General features: G+C 40.2%; 1 protein-coding gene across 4 annotated transcripts; it reads left to right on the forward strand.

Moving 5' to 3' along the window:
• Positions 1-104: 104 nt before the first annotated feature.
• Positions 105-24,034, forward strand: LOC119741083 (scavenger receptor class B member 1-like). 4 transcript variants are annotated; one of them, XM_038216751.1, is made up of 13 exons: positions 105-123; positions 4,401-4,545; positions 5,739-5,896; positions 8,241-8,382; positions 9,633-9,836; positions 11,028-11,169; positions 12,458-12,527; positions 13,558-13,739; positions 14,312-14,430; positions 15,438-15,511; positions 17,148-17,199; positions 18,514-18,693; positions 20,555-20,818. In XM_038216751.1, exons 2-13 carry the CDS (start codon positions 4,429-4,431, stop codon positions 20,687-20,689), a joined length of 1,575 nt encoding a protein of 524 aa, XP_038072679.1. In that variant the 5' UTR covers positions 105-123; positions 4,401-4,428; the 3' UTR covers positions 20,690-20,818. The 4 variants fall into 4 exon arrangements, with proteins under 4 accessions (XP_038072679.1, XP_038072677.1, XP_038072680.1 ...); XM_038216749.1 differs by lacking the exon at positions 105-123 and adding an exon at positions 729-827; XM_038216752.1 differs by lacking the exon at positions 105-123 and adding an exon at positions 885-973 and having other exon boundaries at positions 20,555-24,034.
• The last annotated feature ends 228 nt before the right edge of the window (positions 24,035-24,262 follow it).

The following is a 24,262-nucleotide window of genomic DNA, read 5'->3' on the forward strand; positions in this document are numbered from 1 at the left end:
CGTCTTTAACCCCTCATAAATCAAATCCCTGCTGATATTCAAGAAGGTGTCATTGCCAACTGTTCAAATGTTTCAAGAAATATCAGAATGTCACTTTTGAGTGTCATTTAGACAGTTGTTTTGGTGAGTCTTTTTACCTTATATAGAAACGGGGTCCTAAAGGTAAGGATTACCAATTACAATCATCAAATTCCAGTTTTAAAAAAAATGGTAATAATATCCCTTTTACTAGCACCTCAGCATTTTCTATTGCTGGATCGACGCCTTCAGGTCAATCCAATGTTGAGTTTTTTGTCTACAAGTTACATCTTCCCGCCCGACTCAGCAGTGAGATGCCTCCGCCAAAACCATATACCCGGTACTCGACATCAAGCCTCCATGGTTCAACAGCTGAGCATTGGGCATTTCATCACCTGGCTATATAACGCTACCATTGTCAGAAGTTTTGCATATTATATTGCAGGTAAATTACCTTTACGATAATTAGGGACATAAACCGCGGACTCAGCTCGGCGGGATTCGTCATGATTTGAAGCGTTTTACAAACCTCGGTTTCGTGGTAGTCTAGCTGGGGCTTCAAAAGATTTTACTTCAGGTGGAAATGGGGTTTGCCTTAAAACGGTCACTGTTCAACTTCGGAGACGTGAAATTTAATACTACGATTCGAAATACTGAGGTAAATGTATTTGATGTCAGCATTAAAGGCTCTGAGATGATTCTGGATCCAGAGAGGACGCCAATACGGACATAAAACCGAGGTTTGATTAATCTGCATGCACGGTGCTGGTAGGTGGCGTCCTATCAGCACAAACGGCGCAGCAAAATCGGTACGTGTACATGTAGGCCTACAATTTACAAAAGTTAATTACACAACAAAAACAAGCGCAGACTATGCATGCAGAGGGCCGGCCTGCAGGGACGGGCACGGGTGACGTGGGAATGTGAAAAAACATCTGCGTCAGGAACTGATACCGTACTGCCAGTCTGGATCGGAATTGAATTACATGTGATTCCAATTTCCATGTAATACTAATAATTTTTTAGTGGTCTGATGGTATGAATTAGCTTGAGTAACTCCAGCTGACATGCTCATATTCATTCGCATGTAGCTTAAATAAAAGTTAAATTATGACTATGAGCATGTCAGCTGGAGTTACTCAAGCTAGGTATGATATGAATGTGCAATAAGTGTTTTTATGCTCTCTGTGTTAGGCCAAAAAAAAAAAATATTCGGTCTCTGGTCAGACCAAAGTTCCGGAATTGACGCAGCCACGCGGCTTTTTTTTTTTTTTTTGGCTTTTTTTCCCTTTCTTCAAGCTTGGATTGTACAGACAAGGTGGGGTACTATTTTGCTTTTTTGGTGTCCTCATGTACATTGGTGTCCTCCATAATTTTCCTTTGTGCTTTCGATCATTTGCCTTGTGGCAATTTCCCATTCCTTGGTGCTCTTTGGTAAAAAAAAATTGAGGAGGTGCGGAAATAGAGGGCGCTGTTGGAGGTACCGCGGAACATTTTGGAAAAAAAAAAGATCGACGCGCATGATTAAAATCGACGGGCGCGCTGACCAGAGACCGACTTGTTTTTTTTTTTGGCCTTAGTGTTACTAGTGTTAGTTTTTATTCATACCGGTAGGCCTACTGTATCATATGTTTTGTGTGCAGTTTTTTTGTTGTAAAGTCTTGTCTATTTTTGTAATTTTATTTTCTTTGTTTCATTCTGTTTTCACGTAATTTTAATGTGAGGGCTCCTTTGGAAAGCAGTTTTTTTTTTAACTGAAATGGACTAGGCCTACCCTCTTAAAAATTACAATAAGATTACCGGATGACTGCGAAAAGTGTAAGCAGATTCACCCAGTGTAAACAGGTAGGGCCTAAGGATCTCGGAGTAATTGCAGAATACCCCGCCACTCGGAAATACACCCCTAATGCCCTATTAATGTTGATGTACCCTAACGTGGCGTGGCCCCAAACGTGGCGCCTAGTAGCGCCTAGCTAGAGCAAAAGTTTTCATCCGGATCGTAAGTAAACTTCAGTACAACCATCTTAACTATCGATGTCTACTAGCTTGTACCTCAGGTGGCGTATAGTAATTTGGAGGCCGTTTTGAGGGTGAAATCTGATGTTTTTGTTGGGGAAATGTTGGGTTTTGGGGTCAATGACAGAATTGTGTTGCTTGGCATAAGGATTTGCTTTGACCCTACTATAGACGCCAGACCATGTCCGAATGTTAAAAAGGCGATAAGTTGGGTCCAAGTTACTCGGACTTCTGGTTGGGTATGTAAGTAGAGATAATAATGGTTTATCAGAATTTGTCAACTTCACAGAAATTCTTAAAATGTCAATTTGGAATTTTCCGAGATTTATTCAAGTGTGCCACGTTAAGGAACACTGCCAATTTGTGCCCAATATCCGGATGCCATTGTTTTCGAGTTTCGGATTAAATTTCGTGAAACCGAAATTGTTCACAGAGGTTAAATAGCAAGCATTGATATAGGTCAAAGTACCAGTATTTCACTGCATAAATTTGAGGTTTGTCACCGAAGAGGTCTGGCAACACTACCGGTACACGAGGAAAGTCGGGTAAACGTCGAAGTGCGCCACGTTCGGGAACACCACAACAGTACGAGGTTGGAATCACTGGAAAAGAAACAATTCAAGTCCATTGCCAGCTACGCGGATACTGAGTGGGGGTCCCCTTGAGAACGAAGCAACACAAAAGTAATGGGAATTGCTGAACAAATTCTAAGTCCAAACCAACTACCCTGTTGCCGGCTACGCGGATATGGAGTGGGGGTGCAGTGGAGCATGACGCATAGTACCGGTACATACATGCAGCGCTGTGAAGGTTTATTAATTAATGGACAATCAACCGTGACTCCATAACCGTCTACGAGGTGCATAGATCGAGTGGCGGGGTATTCTGCAATTGTGCCAACATCTCTACTGCAGTGTTTCCCCTGCCCATTCAAACGTAAGGCGGCCCACCTCGCTACTTTCAGCGACCACCTCGCTCAATTTTTGCCCATATCACCACCTCGCTGTGAAGATTTACAATAAAGGAAATATCAATTGAAAAAAGATCATTTTGTGTATGAAATATATGAGCGTTTTCCTTTACCTCCTTGTATCAAGAACTCACAGTTTGGATGTGTTTTTGGAATCATCGCGCATTTCTGTGAGTGCTGCATTCTTTTCAGTTTGCAGACTGCATAAATTTCGTTTCAATCATCTTGTTACCACCTCGCTCAGTTCATTAGCCAGGGGAAACACTGCTCTACTGAGTGGAGCACTAGAACTTACTTCGGTACCAGCACTAGACCCGTGAACGTGGCGTACGTCACGCTCTTGTATCATTTCGAACCTACATGTAGCGTCTAGCGAAATCGATCCGCCGCACTTAATTTCGTATGCAGGTTGAGTACTTACCTAGAAATCTATTATTGCCTTCACGCGTGTTCAGGATGTGTCATTTCGAAGAAATGTGCCGAAAATGGAGACCCTTACGAACGTGTACAAATTGGATTTTAACGTTAACCATGTTAACTGGACAAGTACCCAAGGTCATTTGCATGCAAAATTATTGGAGCGCTCTGAACAACCCGTCTGCTTCATGATGGTTGTCGCTGGGACAGATTGACGGCTGTTTCATGTCGTATTCCAGATCCTGTGGGCAGTGCAAACTTTTTGTTTGTCCATAAGGAGACCTATCGTGGATTAGCTACAATGTATGTGGTAAAGAGAATACAAAGGAGAAAGACAGTTAGGGGCCTTTCAAAATTTTCGATGTTTTTAAATTTTGATATTTTTTTCCAAAATGTGGGTGGGTGGGTCAAATTAATTTATTGAATTTTTTGTTAATCAAAATTCATTTTTTTCTCAGTCAAAAAGATAGAAAATACCGGTAGCTCTTTTGACTTGCCAATTCAACTCTCTACGTTCCTATTCATAAACCCTTTGCCCGTACCAGGCATCTGGTACATGTACAATGTACCATGGAGGTACCGTGTTTTGTGTATACGTCCATCGGAGCACCATATGTATGGGGACCAGTGAAGTTAGACTTAAAGCATGCGTAAAATCAGTGCACCGTGCAAATGGAGCAGAGTACGAGGTTCATTTTGTCTTAATGCACGCCACGAGTGTCGGTTACGAATGTAGAGTAAACACATTAAAAAACTTCTTGGTTCAGTGCCAAGCCGAAAACAGGTGGACTGTTTGCCAAAAAAAGCTAAAGCCTAAGGTTCATTATTGCCACTGCACATTGTTCATAAGATGGAATTGCACATAAGATGGAATTGCACATCTTTCAGGACAAGAGAACACAGTGATGGAATTTTCAAGGCATTTTAATTTACACTGTGATAAACCAGAATTGTTGTCTTGCTTTTCTTACTGATTCAGAATCTGACAGTGATCTAGGCGTGTTGCCATGACGGGCTACAAGGGGCAGTTAGTTTGTGTCGTCACAGGAACGCTTCTGGTGATAACGGGTGCTGTTCTTATACCAGTCGTTTGGAATGCCGTCAAACATTCACTAATGACAAAGGTACATTACATAAATTAGGGAACAATTTGAATATTTAAACAATAGGCCTGTCTTAGACTAGTCTGCGAGCAGATTCAACAATTAATTAGGCAAACCAAGACTGCGTCTAGACCCCGAGATTCTGACCAATCAGCAGGCGCCTTCTTTCCGGTCTTCCGTAACCCATCGTCGTATTACAAAAACTTGTCAGCCAAATTGACCAATCGACAGCTAAGTCCACATTTCTGGTTGAAGTGACGTCACAGTTTCTAAAGTTGACTTCGATTGACTGGTATGCGGGGTCACACAAAATTTGCATTGGTCACATATCAGACGTTGGTTACGGAGAGGGGGCTCCATTGGACAATGGGTGATACCCAGACTAGACTAAGACAGAAGCCTATAAGATACGTACTTTAAGTAGCTTTTGAAAGTTGTAGTTTTCACCATAAAACTATATTAAAAGGTCACGGTACACACTTGTATACATATTGTTGCATGGACGCACCGAGGCGGTAGTAATATTGTGCTGACCTTTATGAACAATTTGAACAGCAACTTCCAAAATTTGATTTTTGGGGTTGGGTTTCTTTAACGGATACCCGGTTCCCGCACTACCTGTAAATGCACACCCCTCGAATGCATTGCCACCATGTGCCTGGAGCACCTGCAAAGCATGGACCAAGGGGTTGCGTACGTTCAGTGCGCATTCAGAATAAAATGAATAAATAAATGTGAAACTTTGCGCCATAGAACTACCGGTACATGTTGTGCACAGGTGTCCATCCCATGGTGTTACTGCTAGTGGTGATGAGCACTACTACATGTTAAGACAAGATAAGTTTGCGGTAGCACCATGTGAATAAATCTCTTTTGTGAGTATGTGTGGTTCTGAAAAGAACCGGAGGGACTCAACGTTTCGAACAGTCTGCTCTGCCCATCGTCAGGAAAATGAGGGATTCCAACGATGATGCGATGTTATAAGGATGGGTGCGGTGAGGCGTGAGAAGGATGCAAAAACTCCGGTTCGTTTCAGAACCACACATACTCACAAAAGAGATTTATTCACATGGTGATACTGCAAACTTATCTTGTCTTAGTACCTTTCCACCATGCAAACCTTCAATCTCATAACACTACTACATGTATCTACTGCCTACGGTAGGCTTGAATATCCTTGATTTTATTTTATTTTTTTCATTTCAAACGTGTAGATCATGGTATTGGAGCCTTCATCCATGATCTACAGCATTTGGGAGGAGCCACCTTTCATCATCTACTGGAGATTTTACTTTTTCGACGTGGAAAATGCGGAGGAAGTTGTGAAGGGTGCCAAACCAAGCGTGGTCCAGAGAGGGCCCTATGTCTACAGGTAAATAACCATAGAAATGAAATCCAGGGTTCGAATTCCAAGTGTATTGGGTTGTCATCTATTGAGCATAAAGCGTGTCAATTTTATTCAGATTTTTTTCTAATGCTCTAGGCGATTTGGGTTCACTACAGTACTTGTATTTATTTTGTGTAGTGATCACCACTCACCAGTATTAACTGAACAAATGTGCATTATAAGTTATAGCCAGAATTTGTTATTTTGTCTCAAGTCAAGTGAATACATGTAGCTACATGTATAAGAAACCATGACCATATGAAGGAGGCATTCCTTCTCAGTGCTCCTGTCCTTTTACTTGTGATCTATGATTTGACTCGTGGAGGGCCAGTGACCATCTCCGACTCGTGTGCTCCCAGTTGGGAACATGATGTGTGTGTGTCCATGGGCAATACATATTACAACTCTTCACCATTGTTTGTGTTGTAGTGGAGTCCGTCACAAGTCCCTACAAGTCCATCACAAGTCCACTAGTCTCAGGTCAAGTCACTAGCTACAGTATTCAAATGAACTGTTATGAAAGGATTCCTTATCACCCCTTTATGTGACTGGAGTTGTGAAAGGACTTGTGACCGGACTTGTGATAGGACTTGTGACTGGACTTGTGACTTGACTTGTGACTTGACTTGTGACTGGACTTGTGACTGGACTTGTGACTGGACTTGTGACTGGACTTGTGACTGTACTTGTGACTGTACTTGTGACTGTACTTGTGACTGGACTTGTTACTGGACGGTGACTGAACTTGTGACAGGACTTGTGACTGGACTTGTGACTGAACTTGTGACTGGACTTGTGAAAAAGAATTGTGACTGTACTTGTGATAGGACTTGTGACTGAACTTATGACTGAACTTGTGAAAGGACTTGGTTACTGGACTTGTGACTGGACTTGTGACTGTACTTGTGACTGGACTTGTCACTGGACTTGTGAAAGGACTTGTGACTGAACTTGTGACTGGACTTGTGAAAAAGAATTGTGACTGGAGTTAGGAAAGGACTTATGACTGGACTTCAGACTGGGCTTGTGACTGGACTTGTGACTGGACTTGTGACTGGACTTGTGACTGGACTTGTGACTGTACTTGTGAAAGGACTTGTGACTGGACTTGTCAAAAGAATTGTGACTGGACTTGTGAAAGGACTTGTGACTGGGCTTGTGACTGGGCTTGTGACTGGACTTGTGACCGGACTTGTGACAGGACTTGTGACAGGACTTGTGACTGGACTTGTGACTTGACTTGTGGCTGGACTTGTGACTGGACTTGTGACAGGACTTGTGACTGGACTTGTGACCGGACTTGTGACAGGACTTGTGACAGGACTTGTGACTGGACTTGTCAAAAGAATTGTGACTGGACTTGTGAAAGGACTTGTGACTGGGCTTGTGACTGGGCTTGTGACTGGACTTGTGACAGGACTTGTGACAGGACTTGTGACAGGACTTGTGACTGGACTTGTGACTGGACTTGTGACTGGACTTGTGACTGGACTTGTGACTGGACTTGTGACTGGACTTGTGACCGGACTTGTGACAGGACTTGTGACAGGACTTGTGACTGGACTTGTGACTTGACTTGTGGCTGGACTTGTGACTGGACTTGTGACCGGACTTGTGACAGGACTTGTGACAGGACTTGTGACTGGACTTGTGACAGGACTTGTGACAGGACTTGTGACTGGACTTGTGACTTGACTTGTGGCTGGACTTGTGAAGGGACTTGTGAAGGGACTTGTGACTGGACTCAACTACAACACTGCCCGTCACCCAGGAGTGTAAATGGGTACCTGTGAGGGTACAGACCAGATTGGTCAGAAAACTGGTGACGTGGCTTTATGAACAGGAGTAATATTTGATGTCAAGTGCTTTAAGACATATTGGTATCTATATTAGCACCGTGTTATCATTCATTGGCTTGTAATTGTGACTTGTGATTGACTTTTATTGTGCAGGTGATTACTTCAACTCGGCTTTTCCATTTATTTTATCTTCATGGCAATTTTAGCTCTGTCTCTGCTGCTCACTTAATCCTGAAAATTCGTTTTGTAAACTCCTCTCTTGAATTTTCATTTGTCTTGATCCACACTTTCTTTTGTAATTCTTTGGGCTCTGTTTGCTGTTTAAAATTGTTTATTTCTCTCAAGTGGTCTTCTGTTAACTCTGATTATATGTTTACAGTGGTAAGAAAACTATGAATGTGTAGCTGACCTCCATTCAAAAATGATAGTTGAAACAAAGATGCCGAATATGGGGAAAAAAGCAAATTTTATTACCTATCTGCATTTTGCAGACTTACTGAAACTTTCTTGATATAATTTTCGGTACATAGGTTAGAAATGGAACGACAAAACCTGACAGTGAACAGCAACAGTACAATCTCTAACAAGCCTGTCTATAGCTACTTCTTTGAGCCTGATATGTCAGTTGGGTTGGAATCGGACTCCTTCACTGCCGTCAATGTGCCTTATGCTGTGAGTATCAGTCCTCCAGACACTCTGTAGCCTGGGCCCAATTTCACGGCGCTGCGAAGCACACGATTTTATGCTAACAGAGCCTCTGTCTATTTCATGGAGACCGTAAGCATAAGCACAGCAAAATGCACGCTTACTTCAGAGGAAACATTTGCTTAACTCAGTGACGTAACAATAGAAATCTCCATGCACGTGTGACCGTTAGCACGTCCACGCTGTGAAATAGTGCTTAAGGTTAGCAAATTTTTCTGCTATGCTAAACACAACTATTCTGCTAACTGTTAAGCAGCGCCGTCAAATTGAGCCCAGGTCATTCCATGACAACTGTCCTAGAAGTTGTCAGATCACCATCTCAGATTTGGATGAAATTTTTGTTGAAATATATACATTGTAGATAGTGGTTCTTGTGAACATATTAAAAATTGTAACTAACACTGCGAATACCATTTTTTCTCCAAACACTCAATTTTACAACTTTGACAAAATTTACATTGTAGACACCAAATGTTGTTTTTTTGGAAGGGGGGGGGGGGGCTTTGCACAGTTCCTGCGTGTAGCCTTATTCACGAGTCGGCCATGTTGAATTGAAAGTGAGGTAAAATGTTAAAATTTTGGAACTTGCGAAGAAAAAAAAGCAAGTACATTTAAGTCTGCTTAAATGAATAATTTAAAGTTTGTAATAAAACATTATGAAAAATAATAAAAGTAAAATAAGGCTACATTAAAAGTCTGGCGCCATCCCATTCAACAGTTAACAATTTATGAAATACATTCAGGGAACACGACAAAAAGTGGCTACCTCGTGAATATGGTCCATATGGACTCTTGCATGGACAGAACCATGTTATATCTGTTCACCGAAAGTTTATCAAGTAATACTCAGGAGTTGTCTTGGCAAAACATTGCTGTGCATGAGCCGCCATCTTTGCATGTAGCTAGGGCGATGTTGGCACATGCGCACTACCCCATGTGACAGTTCCATGATTGCTTTGTAAAGTGCCTGAGTAGTAGACCAGCACACCTGTAACCCATGTGATAATCTGCCACACATACCGGTGCATGTACGTGTTAATTACCCTGTGAAAGGAATTCTCGCATGCGCACTTGCTAAACAGCAAAACTAGCGGCTGACACATGATGGTGAGTGGACCAATGAGCATCTGGCTCTGGATCATGAATATGTTTGAGGTATAATAACCAGAGACTGAAACCGATTTAGACATTACCTAGTCCTTTTTCCCCCCTCGCAGACTGCCACTCATTTGCTAGACTGGCTACCCTATGACATCAAGATAGCACTTTCCCTCGTTCTAGATGAAATGCATGAGCATCTGTTCAAAGAGTTGACGGTTAAGGAGCTTCTGTGGGGATACGAAGACGAGGTGTTGAAGATACTCAGCAAGTTCATCAAAATTCCAGGAATGCCGAATGGTGAATTTGGATTTCTTGTTGACGTGAGTTTAGCTTGGTCAGTTAGTTCTGGTTTTTACATTCGAAAAGCTGCACAGCAATTTCAAAAGTTCAAGTAGGCAAGAACAAAAGAATGAAACTGCCACAAACTGGGGCGTGTTTTCGAGACCGCGACCAGAAACAAGTTTGTGACGTCAAATTGAAACATGTTTACACACGTGCACAAAAATGCTGTACAAACATGGTGGACATTTCGACAACAACAAAAAAATTTAGGCGTTTGCGGGCAGTCCCGGCGAAATTCGGGATAATACCTTGTGGCTTTTAAGTTGTATAGACATTTTATTACTGGTACTTAAAACATACAAACTTATGATGTACATATTAAAAATTAGCATTAATAAGCTTGTTTTTTCCCAACACTGTTTTGTTAAATGTCGTGAATTTATCTTTCCCCATCTTGAAATGCACTCCGTAACCGACCCTTGGCCTTGGTTCGGTTTTAATCAGAACAGTGACATCACTCCAGCCACAGAAGTCACAAAAACGCTCAACCAATGACCAAAACTGAAACCTGTCTCTGGTCACAGTCGCGAAAACATGCCCCTGCTTACTGACTGGATTGACCTGAAATGAACAAATGAACTCTTACCCTGCCAGGCGCAACACAGTGCATTAGGTGTAAACGGTAAATGTCTGTGGAATCTTGCTGCATTGAGCCATCAACACTAGTGCCAATTCTGAAACAATGAGAGCTAATCCCATAGAGTACCCAAGTGAATACATCGCGCGCACAATTATGTGTGTAAAAGACATTAGCGCATGATTTAGCCCGTGAACCAAACACAGGTGCGTACTCCATTCGTTTGCACTACACTTCCCAGATCAAAAAGACGTACTCTATTGAGCAATGCCACAGTTGTATTCTGCTGCATTCGGTGACCACAGACTCTGACAGATCTTGCTACACTGGGCAGGCTTGTCATTTTGACAAGTGTTGCATGTTGCTGAGTTCAGCAGGGTTTCTAGCCAAAGTACCCTTGAGGGTCAGGGTTAAAAATTCAGTGGGCCTGGCATTTTAATCCTTTCATGATCTTTCTTTAGGGCAGGATTCAGTAAGATCTTGCCGGGATCAAATTTAGGCTCTCTAACTTTATAATTCAACTAAGAATTAAGAAAGCATAACTCAAATTTTGAATATAAGAATGTCTTCACTCTTTCTCGTCCTCATTTAGCAAAACGGAAGTGCCCACGACGATTTCACAGTGTTCTCAGGAAAAGATGTGCGTTCTAGGATCAACCTAATTGAGCGATGGAACGGGAACAACAAGTTATCCTGGTGGCTAACCCCCGAAGCCAATATGATCAATGGCACAGGTAAGGTCAGAGGTTATTTTATACTCGGCCCACACATGCTATAACTGCATAAATACGGGTGAGGTCAGAATTATTAGCCCCCTGTGAGAAATGGTTCATTTTCCTTAAAGGGAAAATACAACATTTGCAAACATCAAAAAATAAAACTACCAAATAATTTTGAAATACCTTGCTGGACTGTTAGTGAATGACAGTGTAAAGCATCCTGTAAAATCATGGCACCTGGTATACTGTCATTTTCAAGAAAAGTGGTATTTTTGTATCAATTTCCAATGCTGGTCGGCCGACCAGCGTTGGAAAAAAACTGGCTTTTTTTCAAATACTGACCCCAATTGACCATCGCACTTGTTTGCAATCGATTATACACCTATGAACGGGTACAAGCCAGCTAGACTGATTCCCTGACCTTACAATTCCCCAATGTATGTAAACTGCTCTGTTTCTTCGTATATGGAGTCAGGGAACCAGACTACAGGAAAATGATTGTTTTTCTTGGTTTTTATAGCATTTTCGAACCCAAAACCTCAAAAAAGTCAGTGTAACTATATTTGCTATGTATATTTCCAACTCCCCAAATCGATCCATTTCTGAAAATTACAGCAAAAGCAAATGATGTATATTCCCTTTAATCCAACCCAACTGAAAGTGTATGATCATGAAAGCTTTCTATTAATGAAACTTTCCTCAGTGAAAGGGCCTTCATTGAGGAAGTTTTGGAATTTCTTAGAAACTTCTGGAAAGCCATAGAAAAAATTAATTGAAATTTGCGGTGGTGAAAGTTATTAGCCCCCATGTAGAAATTTTTAGAAAATTCAAGAACAGTGAGACTGCTTGAATAGTATAGTTAAACTAGTCCCCAAGGTGATCCATTGAGCATTCTATTTTCCTAAGGCAATGTTGAGGAAAACAAGAACGGTCAGTCTCTACTATATCTCAAGTTGAATCAGTCAGGTTTGTTTTTAAACACTTTTGTGTTTCTCCTCCCAACCCTGCATGCTTGTGAGTCCCTACAGTACATGTTTGTTTCTTGTACCTCTGTCATTTTGCCTCTGAAGAAGATCCTGTTACGACCCATACGTAAGGCCGCCTTAATCTGCACCTGCCTAGGTTAAAAAAAGGAAGCATACTCTTATTTCTTTTTAATTTTATTTAAAATTCACTATAATTTACTATATACCATGTATACCGTATATATACTTAAGTTACTATAAATTCACTATAATTTACACCCAATGCTGTAGTTTATCAGAAAATGTGTACACTCTTTTTTTGTCTTTCGAATTTACAGATGGTGTGATGTTTCATTCATTTGTTACGGAGAAAGATACCTTGTATTTGTTCCAGCCAAATTTGTGCAGGTAAGATTTGGGGGAGACCTCTGGGTGGGATTCTTGCATGTATTGGTAACAGTGCCTGGCACTCTTGCATTGCTGCTTTAGATTCGTAATAGAATTAGAAGTGCGTTCTTCTCGCCATCCTGTGTACGACTAGGTGGGCGTCCCTCCCCATGGGGCTCTTGAAGGTGGTCACATACTGCTCTCTCATTCGTGTACGGAGTCCAGATGTGAGGCAGCACTAACCATGCTAACAGGAATCCTCAATTCTCATTTGTTCCTAACAGTGATTTTGTCGTCGTTCTGCTCGTAACTGAGTATTTGTGACCATTTTGATGAAGTTTCTCCATTTATGGCGATTTTGAGCTTTGGTGTAGCAGATGTTTATTGACGTCTTTGTAAGAGCAGCATTTCCATCTGTCCATCGGAGTTTCTGCAGTCCCCTGTTTCTTTTCCCCTCCACTTTACCAAGCATAATCAGTTTCTCCAGATTTATACAGTGATATATTCAAGCAAATTTATCAAAAACGCTCAGCCAATGAAAGAAATTCAATTTAATTTTCTTGCTTCTTTCGTGAAAACAGCCATTTTTTATCTACCAGAAACATGGCAAATATTTAGCATGTTCAGTAGTGTTTTTTAAGTCAGGTTACAAGTACAGTCGAGTCTCGTTATAACAAAGTCGTTGGGACCTAGCCAAATTGTTTGTTATATCAGAATTTTGTATGGAGAGGAACATCAGTCCCATTCATTGTGCATGTAAATGCACAGTCGGGACCAAGGCTTTATGTTTGTTATAACCAGAATTTTGTATTAACAGAGTTTGTACTAACGAGAGTCGACTGTACATCACAAGTCCTTTCACAATTACAGTTACAACGATCAGGGGTTGAAGAATTAATGTCAATGCCTTTGCCACATTTATTTGAACAGCTTGGGACTTGACTTTGGCCTGGAGGACTTGTGATGGACTTGTGATGGACTCAACTACCACATATCCAACCCTGAACCATGGTTAATTGTTCCTGCTATCTTGCTGCCTTTTCATTTGTAGATCCATGCCCTATGTCTTTGACCGAGCCAAAACCATCCGAGGTGTTCCTGTATCTAGTTTCTACCTCCCACCCAACGTTTATCAGAACGGAAGTGTGTACCCGCCTAATGCCGGCTTCTGTGATGTGAAGACAGAAGATTGTGGACCAACGGGTCAAATGAGGGTGGATAAATGCAGATTCGGTGAGATAGCTTGCAAAAGTTTTTAAATTTATTTATGTAAATTGTTACAAAACTTAGAATATAAATCTTCCTCTTCATAATGACTGCGCAATTAAAAAAAAACAGACTTTCCTTAGCAAAATTATGCCCATTTAACGTTTGCGATGTCACAAAAAGTGAAAACGTAAAAATTGCTGTTAAAAGTTTTGGGTCATGATGATATGCCTCTGCACATGTACATAACAAAAAAAAAATTACCTTAAGAGGCAAAATTATGGTCTGAACCTTTTACACTATATTTTAGACAAATATAGGATCATAATAAAAAAAACCAACATGAAAATCTTCCCTACATTTACATTGTTTTGTGGTCACGTTCTCATTTTAAGCTCTTCCGAGAAGCATCTTGGTTTTGACAGAACATGTCATAAATATTCCGACACAGTTCAAGAGTTGTCCAATCGTCATGTATTCTGGTACATGTAATTGTGCACACGGTTCACCAAAGGTTGAATTAATCACGTTTGTTGTGGTGTCATCATCCTTTAACTCAGAATATGACATTTTTCCTACGTGTATGTGTTTGTTTACAGGTGTTCCAACTTCCATATCCAACCCACATTTCCTGTATGGTGACAGGTCATTAATTGATGGCGTTAATGGGCTAGCACCAGATCCTAACGAGCATAAGAATTATCTCTCTGTGCAACCTGTGAGTATGAAATCCGTGCGCTAACAAAAGAGGGCGCCCTAGCTAACAACAACGTCCCATTTAGCTGACATTTAGGGGACATTTAGCTTGTTGACGCGCACCATTCCTTGTGTGTGACGCATGTACACCAGGGGATTTGTACTATGTACACGCAGTGGTACGGCCGCGCGTCGCGGCAAAATTGCAGTCAGGCAAGATGGCTTCGGTTGGTCACCCCCAACTGTACTTTCTTTGCCGGTGAGGGGGTACTTGTGAACGGAGCGGATAGACCTCAGAAATGTGTTTTCGTTTGGAGTGTGGGATGAGTGTAAGAGTGGACAACTTTTCGGCTTGTTTTCCAAGCTGGCATTCAGCTTGTCTGGTAGATTATAAAGCACCAATTTGACATCTGAAACAATTACAAGTGATTTTACATGAAAGATCAAGTGTTTCCAAATTTAATCAATGGAAAGTTACCTGTGTGAATGGTTAAGTTGCACGTATTGTTGATTTGCAATTGTAAAACAGCCTGAAATGGTCTTTCATGACTTGCTGGTTTAGCTGGCTTGTTAGGCAACGCAATCAGATGGATGGTTGGCATGCACATGATGTACATAAAACAGGTTTGTTCATTAGCAAGCAAACTGATTGTTTTGTTGGCCAGCAAACTGGTGCGTTTGGCCTGTGATTTAGCTAACTGGCTTGTAAACTTAGTGCACTTGGGAGACATTTAGTCATCTTGCAAATTCAGTGTTGATGTCTTACTTTCGTTGGGGAAAAACCTAACATTTGTTAACGTATCAAAATAAATGTTCACGTTTTGTGTTCTCAATTGCAGATGTTTTTTTTGGGCCAGCATACTGGTGCCTTGGCCTGGCTTGTAAGCTTAGTGGAATATAGTGCACTTGGGAGAGATTGAGTCATCTTGCAGATTCAGTGCTGATGTCTTACTTTCGTTGAAAAAAACTAACATTTGTTAAAGTACCGGTATCAAAATTAATGTTCACGTTTTGTGTTCTCAATTGCAGATATTGGGGGTAACCTTTGAACTCAAGTTCCGTCTCCAGCTGAACCTGTACTTAGAAAAAGTAGCCGGATTTAGGTACGCTAGTTGTAACTTTTGTTTAAATTGGGACCAAAAATCGTGAAGTTCAAGTGTTTAGTCTAAGACAATTCTAGTAGAAAATCTGGCTGTGTGTGCATGACAGAGGTTTTGCTAAATTACCCTTTGCGGACATTGTATCGTGAAGCTCTGTATGCTAAGTTGAAGAGAAAGACTTAACAAGATCACTTGGTTGGGACTCAAACCCTAGTCTTGTTACAAGACTGGATTTGTTTTTTAATTTCCCTATTTTGCAGCCAGTCCTGTGACAAACACAGTTAAGCGAGGCTGCGTTGGAGGTTTCTATCAACCAGATGAATCAAATCCGTCTTGGAAATATTGGCAGCGCTGCCCAGGAAATACCGAGCATACCTCAAGCGCAGGCATTAGCTTGAATACAGCGCGTAAGGTATGCCCGGAATTTCCTGGGTAGCGCTGCCAATATTGCCAAGAATTGATTTGATTCATCCTGTTGATAGCAACCTCGCTTGTCGTGGACCGGCTGTATAAGGGGAAAACAATCCAAAACCAGTCTTGGATCAAGACTACTCATACCCATGAGCTTCTGTCTACTAGTGCAGTTGGTGAAGGACAAAATGTTTGTCAAACTTTACATCATCTGATGCAAAATGTCATCAACTAGTCATAGATTGCATGTGTAACCTGGAAAAACGACCCACTGTGGGGAACTCGCACTAAATAAACTCTATGGGGGTTTTACTAATCAAACTAAACTAAACTCAGGATCTTTGAAAGGAACGGTCGCGAGGCAATTGAATTAGTACAGACCAGAGACAAATTCTAGATTTCAAACAACAAAAAAAGAAAAAAAGAATTTTTTAACAAGAGCTGAAAATCAAAACCAAACTGAAAACTAACTAAAGACTTGAAAGAAAACCAAAATGACCAAAACAGACTTAACGCTAAAAAACCAAATTAACTAAAACCAAAGATTAAAAACCTGAAGCCTGAAACCAACACAGTGTGTCATAAGTGGATCTTAAAGAATACACTCTGGCAGAAATCAATGGCTTGAGCAGATAAACACTCACACAGGGCAAGGCGCAACCCAGAAAAATCAAGGGGAAAAAGAGTGGAACTAAAAACGCACAGTCCTCTCTCTACTGCCGCTGGTCTGCTACTGAGGGTCTTTGGGCTTACAGGGTGGCAGGACACATGGTCTGGGGGGGGGGGACACTAATGGCATGGGTGTAATTTGCATTCTATGTTAACTTGTTACCGGGGAAAGTTTATCAGGGGTATACACTACTAGGGAAGGGAAGGGGGAAGCTAATAAAAACGCTGGATTTACTCAGGGGGGCTACTCCTATACTAAAGACACTAAAAGATACATTGAGAAATACAAGTAAAACTTGGACCTGCCACACATGCATCTACTGCTGTGTCCTATTCAAATTTCAGAATATTACTTTAGCGATAATGGTTGAGTAGAATTTTTTTTAGTGCTTCTCTGAGCGAGAAACAAGAGAAACAGTGCCTGTTTGATCCAGTGGACCAGTCCTGAATTCTTCATTTTGCTGAATAATTCGATTTTGTTAACAGAAATGTTTGACATATATATGAGCTGTTGTAAAATGCTTAGTAAGTTCTTTTTCTTTTTTGGTTCCTTTTACAGCGATATAGAGAAGATAATTCCAGTGTACTTCCCAATGCTTTGGTTTGAACAGGTACGGTTTATTTACATTAGAGACAACTTTGAAAAAGTGTTGATTTGATAATTTCCTGGGTTTTTTTTGTCTGATCGGGTTTAAGTGGTTTGATATTTAAAGAAAGGTTTGAAAATACGTGGTGTGGATTTTAACATTTCTTTTCTTTTTTTATTTGTGTGGCATACATGTAGTGTAACTGTTCAGATTTTATGATTGTAAGCTGAGCTGACAAAGCACCAGTGCATGCAGTTGTCTTTTGGACTTAGTTTCAAGTCCTTTTTGTTGAATTTTCTTCACTTATTATTTCAATTGAAGCTAGCTTTGCAAATAGACCTGGTTGAAACGGTAAGAAAATAAACCATCTGCGTAACGCCACTGCAACTCTTTACTATTCCCAGAACCCAGGCTGATATACCTACGTGTAGCCGGATTTTAGATCAGTTCTCTTCACAAGTCCCAACTTCTGAATGCACTCTAAACCTATTATGATAGGGCACATTCCTTAAAAAAATACCCCTTGAATTTCTCAGATACCCAGGTGGCACATTACAGTCGAATCTGGTTAGTACAAACTCTGTTAATACAAAATTCTGGTTATAACAAACATAAAGCCTTGGTCCCGACTGTGCATTTATGTGTACAATGAATGGGACTGATGTTCCTTTAAATACAAAATTCTGATATATAACAGACAATTTGGCTAGGTCCGAACGAGTTTGTATTAACGAGACTCGACTGTATATTGTCCCATACCATTCATCACATGCACAGAGACATGGCAAAAAACTGCAGGTTGTAAGGATTTGGTTCACTTACATCACAAACAGAAAAAGTGGCATTTGGAGTTTTCTTTAGTTTCTATGAGAGAAAGATTTTTACCCCATAGAACCCACTGTATTACAAAAATGCTACAATTTTTTTCAAGTGCCATTATTGAAAGTTTGACCCTGGGATAATGCTCTTGTGTATGAAGTGCAGCAAATTCTAAGTACTTGTGGTCATGTTCTTCGTAGCACTCAAAAACTATCAGGTTTAACCTTGGAAGGCAAGTCTCTTTGGTGCTACTCTTCAAAACAGTAGCCAAGTGTTGCAAAGTTCACCATCTTGAAATTCAAGAACACTTCTAAACTTTCTAAGGGAATTCTGCTGCTTAAGTAACTTTCGTGTCAGTTCACAGTGAAAAGAAATATGACTTGAAGCTGTTAAGTTGAACACAGTTATGCAAAGTGCCCGCTTGTAATTCGTTTATGTCAGCCTTGGTCCTTTGTGCCATTCCCCATTCAGCGTAATGATTCCCATTCATTTACCATCTTCTTTAATGGATCTTTTCAGTCCTTTGAAGCTAACGATTGGATGGTGAACACCTATAACAGTAAAGTGGGTGTGCCGACGCTAGTCTGCCAGATTGCTGAGTATGCTTTGATGGGCCTTGGTGTTGCTATTATGCTTCTCTCTCTGGTGGTCATTGTGAGGAAATACAGGAGGAAGCGTAGTGATGAGACTGAGCCACTGGTAAGCCGATGGCCCCCTTATGAATCTTGGTTTATTGCTGGCCTCTGATCCTTGGCTTCATCGTGTTCTCCAGGATCGTTTTGGAACTTTTACTGTTTAAACCATGGAGCTTGTTTAAACAAACAAAAGTACAACAAACTTTGGCCGCACATTCAGACAACTGGATGATGTTACCTGAAAACATTCTCAACTTTGGACAAATTAAAAGTCCTGGATATGAAACTCAATCTGAAACTGCAGATAAAACTAAGGTTTGGATAAGCCTGTTTATCCACCTGCCACCCCCATTGTCTCTAGCCTGAATGATCTCTGGTTGTGTATCTGTTATGTCTGACCTTTCAACTTGCATTCTTGCCAGTTTGGCGAAAGCAATCATCTTGTTTGCATTACCCATGTATATATGTAAACTTATATTTAAAACAACTGCACTGTAATTTAGTAATTGAAAAGCTAATCACAACATTTGCAAATACTGCCTTACCCGAACAAATATGTATCAATGCACCCAGTCGTTTTTTGCTATGCTTCCGAGGATTGGCTTTGTGTTTTCCTTTGTTCCCTGATCTAAACCTTTCCCATAGACTAAGCGCACAAACCTGCATTCGAGGACAATAGGCACCATCGTTCGAGGATGAAAGGCCCCTTTGTGCTCCTTTTGTTGTCTGTCCTCTAGCGTAATACAATACAGGAAAACATAATTTTAACATAAAAGAAAACCGAACAGAGCATTGTGAAAGAGCACAATCCATGAATAATGTTAAAAAACAGCAGAAATATTATTGTTAATCAAATTTTAAGTGGCCTGTTTACTGCAGCTGTATTTATTGAGTAATCATGTTACACTTTGTAAATCTCCACCTGTATTTAATCTCAGTCACTTTCACTCTAATATGAATAGCATTTACCCCCCACCATGTAAAATATGAGGTATTCTGGCGAAATGAGGCGGAACTGGGCATGGGCCGTAGTGGAGAAATACAGAAGAATAGAAAATAAATGGGGGTACATTTTTTTTCTGATTTTCCAATTTTTTGATATTTGTAATCTTTGATATGTCTACTACACACATTTTTTTTTATTAACAGTATTGTAAGGAGAATTTCATTCTCTTTCCTATTTGTAAGGTGAATTTTATTTTCTTTCCTAATACCTACAAACCCTCATTTTGACCTCTTCAGTCTCATTTTGCCAGATCACCTCACAAATGTTTGGTTATATCATAGAGCTATATTAAATTACTAGAGTGCTAAATCGATGTACAAAGTAATGCCTGCTGGGCGCATCCATGTTTGTGCACAAACCTATGGAAAACTTGAAATTTTGTACGGCTATTTGCATATCTGCGTTTGGATTCCATACCGGTGCGTCATCGAAGTCCATACGCCCAAAACCAAAATGCACGATCAGCAAATGAGCGTTTCATTTTGCTCTACGCAAACAGCGCAATGCGTGCGCGTATCTGCTGCAGATGCTTTTTGCTGTGACGTTTTTTGAACCGTCATGACGCGCTTAAGTTGTTTGCGTATCTTCTACTTGCGCGTTACATTTAGAGTACACTTTTAAAATGCAATCTATCTAATTTCATTGTGTTCTACAAACATGCACATGAATTCAAAATGTCTGCGCCCAGAGCGGCTTCAAAGCATCTCCGCGCGCAAGAATGATGAGTTAGCGCTCTAGTAATTTAATATAGCTCTATGGATTATATGCACCTGCTTTTACCTTCAACCATGTCAACGGTTTCAGATTTTGTTTTTTTTTCAATTGGAGGTCACAAGTTATTAACCCTTGATATAGTTCTATCTTTTCAATCTGACCATCATTTGAAATGTTTCCCTTTACTTGTTTTATTGACGGCCAGCTTTCAGATGCAAACCCCAGCACCAACTACACGGCTGAAGAAGATACCAGCAATCATAGCACGAACTACATGCCCGAAGGAGAAGATGCTGAGATCCTGCCAACCAACCATCAAGAACTTGCTCCTGTTATCTAGATGCCAATAATCTGGCGTTTAAACAATCCTGGGCCCAATCTTGGTCATAGAGTTCAAATCCATAAAATGGATTTCTTTCTGGAAAACACATATGAGGCGTTTCTGGCCAAATGAGACGCAACTGGGCACAGGCCGTAATGGAGAAATATGCCATAAAATGTCTACTGCACATCTTTTAAAGAAACAGTATAAAAATCATGGAATAAAAGTGTTTAAAAGAAAAACAATTGTCAACTTTAATTTTAGACTACAAAACTCGAAACCTCAAAGGCCTTTTCCTCTGTATTTTACTTGTTTGACATGTTGATAAATGTCATCGGAATGTCCGATTGAAGCATAAAAACATTATTGTAAGGAGAATTGCATTCTCTTTCTTGTACCCACAAACCCTCATTTCAACCTCTGCCCGGTTTTTTCCCTTCGTTTTGCCAGAATGCCTATTGTATATTTTGAAAGTAAAAACAATCTGCGTTCACTTTGGTCTTCCAAACACATTGCTTTTGTTATAAAAATATATATATGCCGGAAGAGTAATATGCATTACAAGTGTTTGAATAGAGCCTTTGCATAGAGAACCCTTATTGGGGGCATGTCTTTGTTCTCCATTACTACGCATGGGTAGACAATTTGTTCTTCCATTGTCAACAAATTTTGAAATCAAAACCTGTTCACATTGAGTGCGCACTGTGCAAGGTATCTAATATTAAAGAGTGTGCCAAATTCAAAATATCATCATCATCATGTTGGGGTCGCCTGGGTTGTGACGACATCACGAGCCAGTCCCTGAGTCCTCTTCCTCCAGCTGTCTCGATCTACTATGCAGGTGCGCAGCTCCTCTGCAGATGTGAGATCAGTGTCCCTCTTGAGCTGGTCCACAAAGGTCAGACTTCTTCTCCCTCTTAAGGCAGTGCCCTGGGTGGGCTCCCACAGTATGGTTGGGTGGGCAGCAAGCTCATGGTGGCGGACGCAGTGGCCAGCAAGATTAAGACGACGCTGTCTGATCTTGTGAGTCACTCTCTGCATGCCGTTGTAGAGGTCATCATTCCTCATACAATCCTGCCACGATACGTTGAGGGCTATACGTAGCATGCGAGTGTAGCATCCATCCAGTGACTTCTCCTTGGTTGTGAGGGTCCACGTCTCTGCACCATAGAGTAGGACGGACTCAATCATGATATGAAATCAAAATATGAAATTGATTAAATCTGTCACTTTTTGGTTGGCTGATAGTTTTGTTTCATGACTCATTGGAAAAGCTTGGATAATGCTAGAAAAAAGTAGCAAAATAGCAAAAAATGTACACTGCTATAAGCAAAATTGTTTCCATGGAAGATCCACTTAGTGAACCTTTGGACGTACGTCACAAGTAATTTACTTATTTCTATATCATTTGTAAAATCATATATTTTCTCAGATAATTCACTTGTATTTTTTATACACTGCCGTGTGCGATCATATAATGATCACTATTTAGCTTTTTTGATCATGTTGATTGGTAAATTCTCAGTTACTCTTAAAAGCGTTTCAAGCTTACATTGTGCAGTACATGTAATTTAGATGTCTTTTTTTAAGTGAAATATATATCACCATATATAATTTTTTTTGTGATTTAAGATTGATTTTACGGGTTGCGCCATGTGACAAATCTCTTTTGTGAGTTTGCGAGGTTCCAAACGTTTTGGACAGTATATGCTCTGGCCATTGTCAGGAGACTCAGGAATTCCAACAGGTGGTTATTGTCAAATAAATTTTCATAAATTTGTTTTTTACCTTTTTATAATCCAGGTTACCAACATTTTGTCGTGTCCATGCAACAAGGTTGCATCTCTTAAAATGGGCCAAACGTCAAACGCAAACTTAGAATGTCAAAAGGTTGCGTCTCACTTAAAATAACCCGGATGTACACACAAAGTCAATGGACACCAAAATACGACCTTGTTGCATGGAGCGTATTCGGGTGAGATACGACTTTGTTGTAGAATGGAGTTACGACCTTGTTGCACTGACCCGACGATTTGTTTAGTGCAATTAGAATAACGTTGTGGGGAACTGAACAGTTTTGCAATTTTGCCTGGTTTTGGCGGGTTTGGGAATCACGTATTGTTCGCTACTCCAGATTTACTTCAGTGACTTAAAATTGCTTGTGGGTCATTGAGACGCGACTGTATAAGATTGTGTAATTCAGGACGCATTCTTGAACCCTAATTCCCTAAAGTCCCTAGCATGATGTACTAGGAACCATATGATGTACTAGGAACCATATGATATACTAGGAACCATACCCATCCTGGCGAATTCCAAACTGCACACACATATTTCTGACTTTGTTTCTGGAGGTGTGCCAACCCAATGTAAAAGACTGTCAGTTTAGGGGTACTGTACCCATCCTGACAGATGCTGTTGGGGCTTGGTGGGTTGAGTTCTGTTAGTTAATGACTTCTTTCTCCAAGAGCGATTATGAATTAAAGCAAAGTACCTGCCAAAAAAATACAGAAATAGTGTGAAGTCAACTCTAATGATACTTGCATGGCAAATTACACAGGTCAGGTGTAACATGGACACAAAAAAGGTCACACTTTTGGACCCCAAATGTACGGAATGACTCCTGTCTTGGTGACTTGTCTGATTTAAGGGCAAAAAGGCTAAATATATTCCACATTTGCAACTAAATGCACACATGCTGGCAACAAGAATCAGTGATACACTAAAGTTTCTTATTTACTCGATCAAGTGTTTAACATAAGGTTTAATGGTGAATGGAAAACAAGAAATTGTTCTTTCATAAATTTTTGACACTTTTGAGTTTTGTGCAGTACTAAAACAAAAAACAAACCAGCGTTCAAATTCCAAAAATGTTTAATGGAAAAAAAATATCATAGAATTCTTCAAAACTTTATAAACTTTGGCCATTGGTGGCTTTATAAGGACTTTGAGTTTTGACAACATACGGCTAGAGAGAGAAGAAGTCTCTCCAGGCATTGTCACATCCTGACATTTTGTTCTTTTTCTCTTTTTTGGCAGAATATTTTTACAGAATTAGATTCAGTTTTTAAATGGATGTTGCTGTAACTGATGACTGAATAAATATATGTTCTAAAAGATCGGGTCTTTACATGAATGATTGGAATGCAATAACTTAATATTTTCAAATTAATGAAAATTATGAGAAAGTCTGAATTTATGTACTTTGTATTTTATTTGAATAATCATTTATGAAGAGTTATTTTTGAGATTTTGTATTAGTTTTGTATTGACTTTCAGGGACTTTGTATTGATGGAAAAAAGCCAGTTGAATTTTTTTAAATTTTCACTGATAGAAAATAAAGATTTTTTGTGTGAAATTGATATGCGATGAAATGTCTTGTCCTTTTTACGATTGTTGGAATTACACATTTTTAATTATGCGATTACGAATTTGCATTTTGTGGTTATGCATAGCATGTCATTTAAATCCCCCCCCCCCCCCCCCCGGAATTAAAATTACAAATTTTGATTAACCCAACTGATCAAACAGACCTTATACTAATGCTAAATTTTGGGTGCTTGGCATTTACTTTTTAAAAGAACTTGCAT

Source organism: Patiria miniata, unplaced genomic scaffold (genome assembly GCF_015706575.1).
Source record: "Patiria miniata isolate m_02_andy unplaced genomic scaffold, ASM1570657v1 HiC_scaffold_5, whole genome shotgun sequence".
Taxonomy (NCBI): Eukaryota; Metazoa; Echinodermata; class Asteroidea; order Valvatida; family Asterinidae; genus Patiria; species Patiria miniata.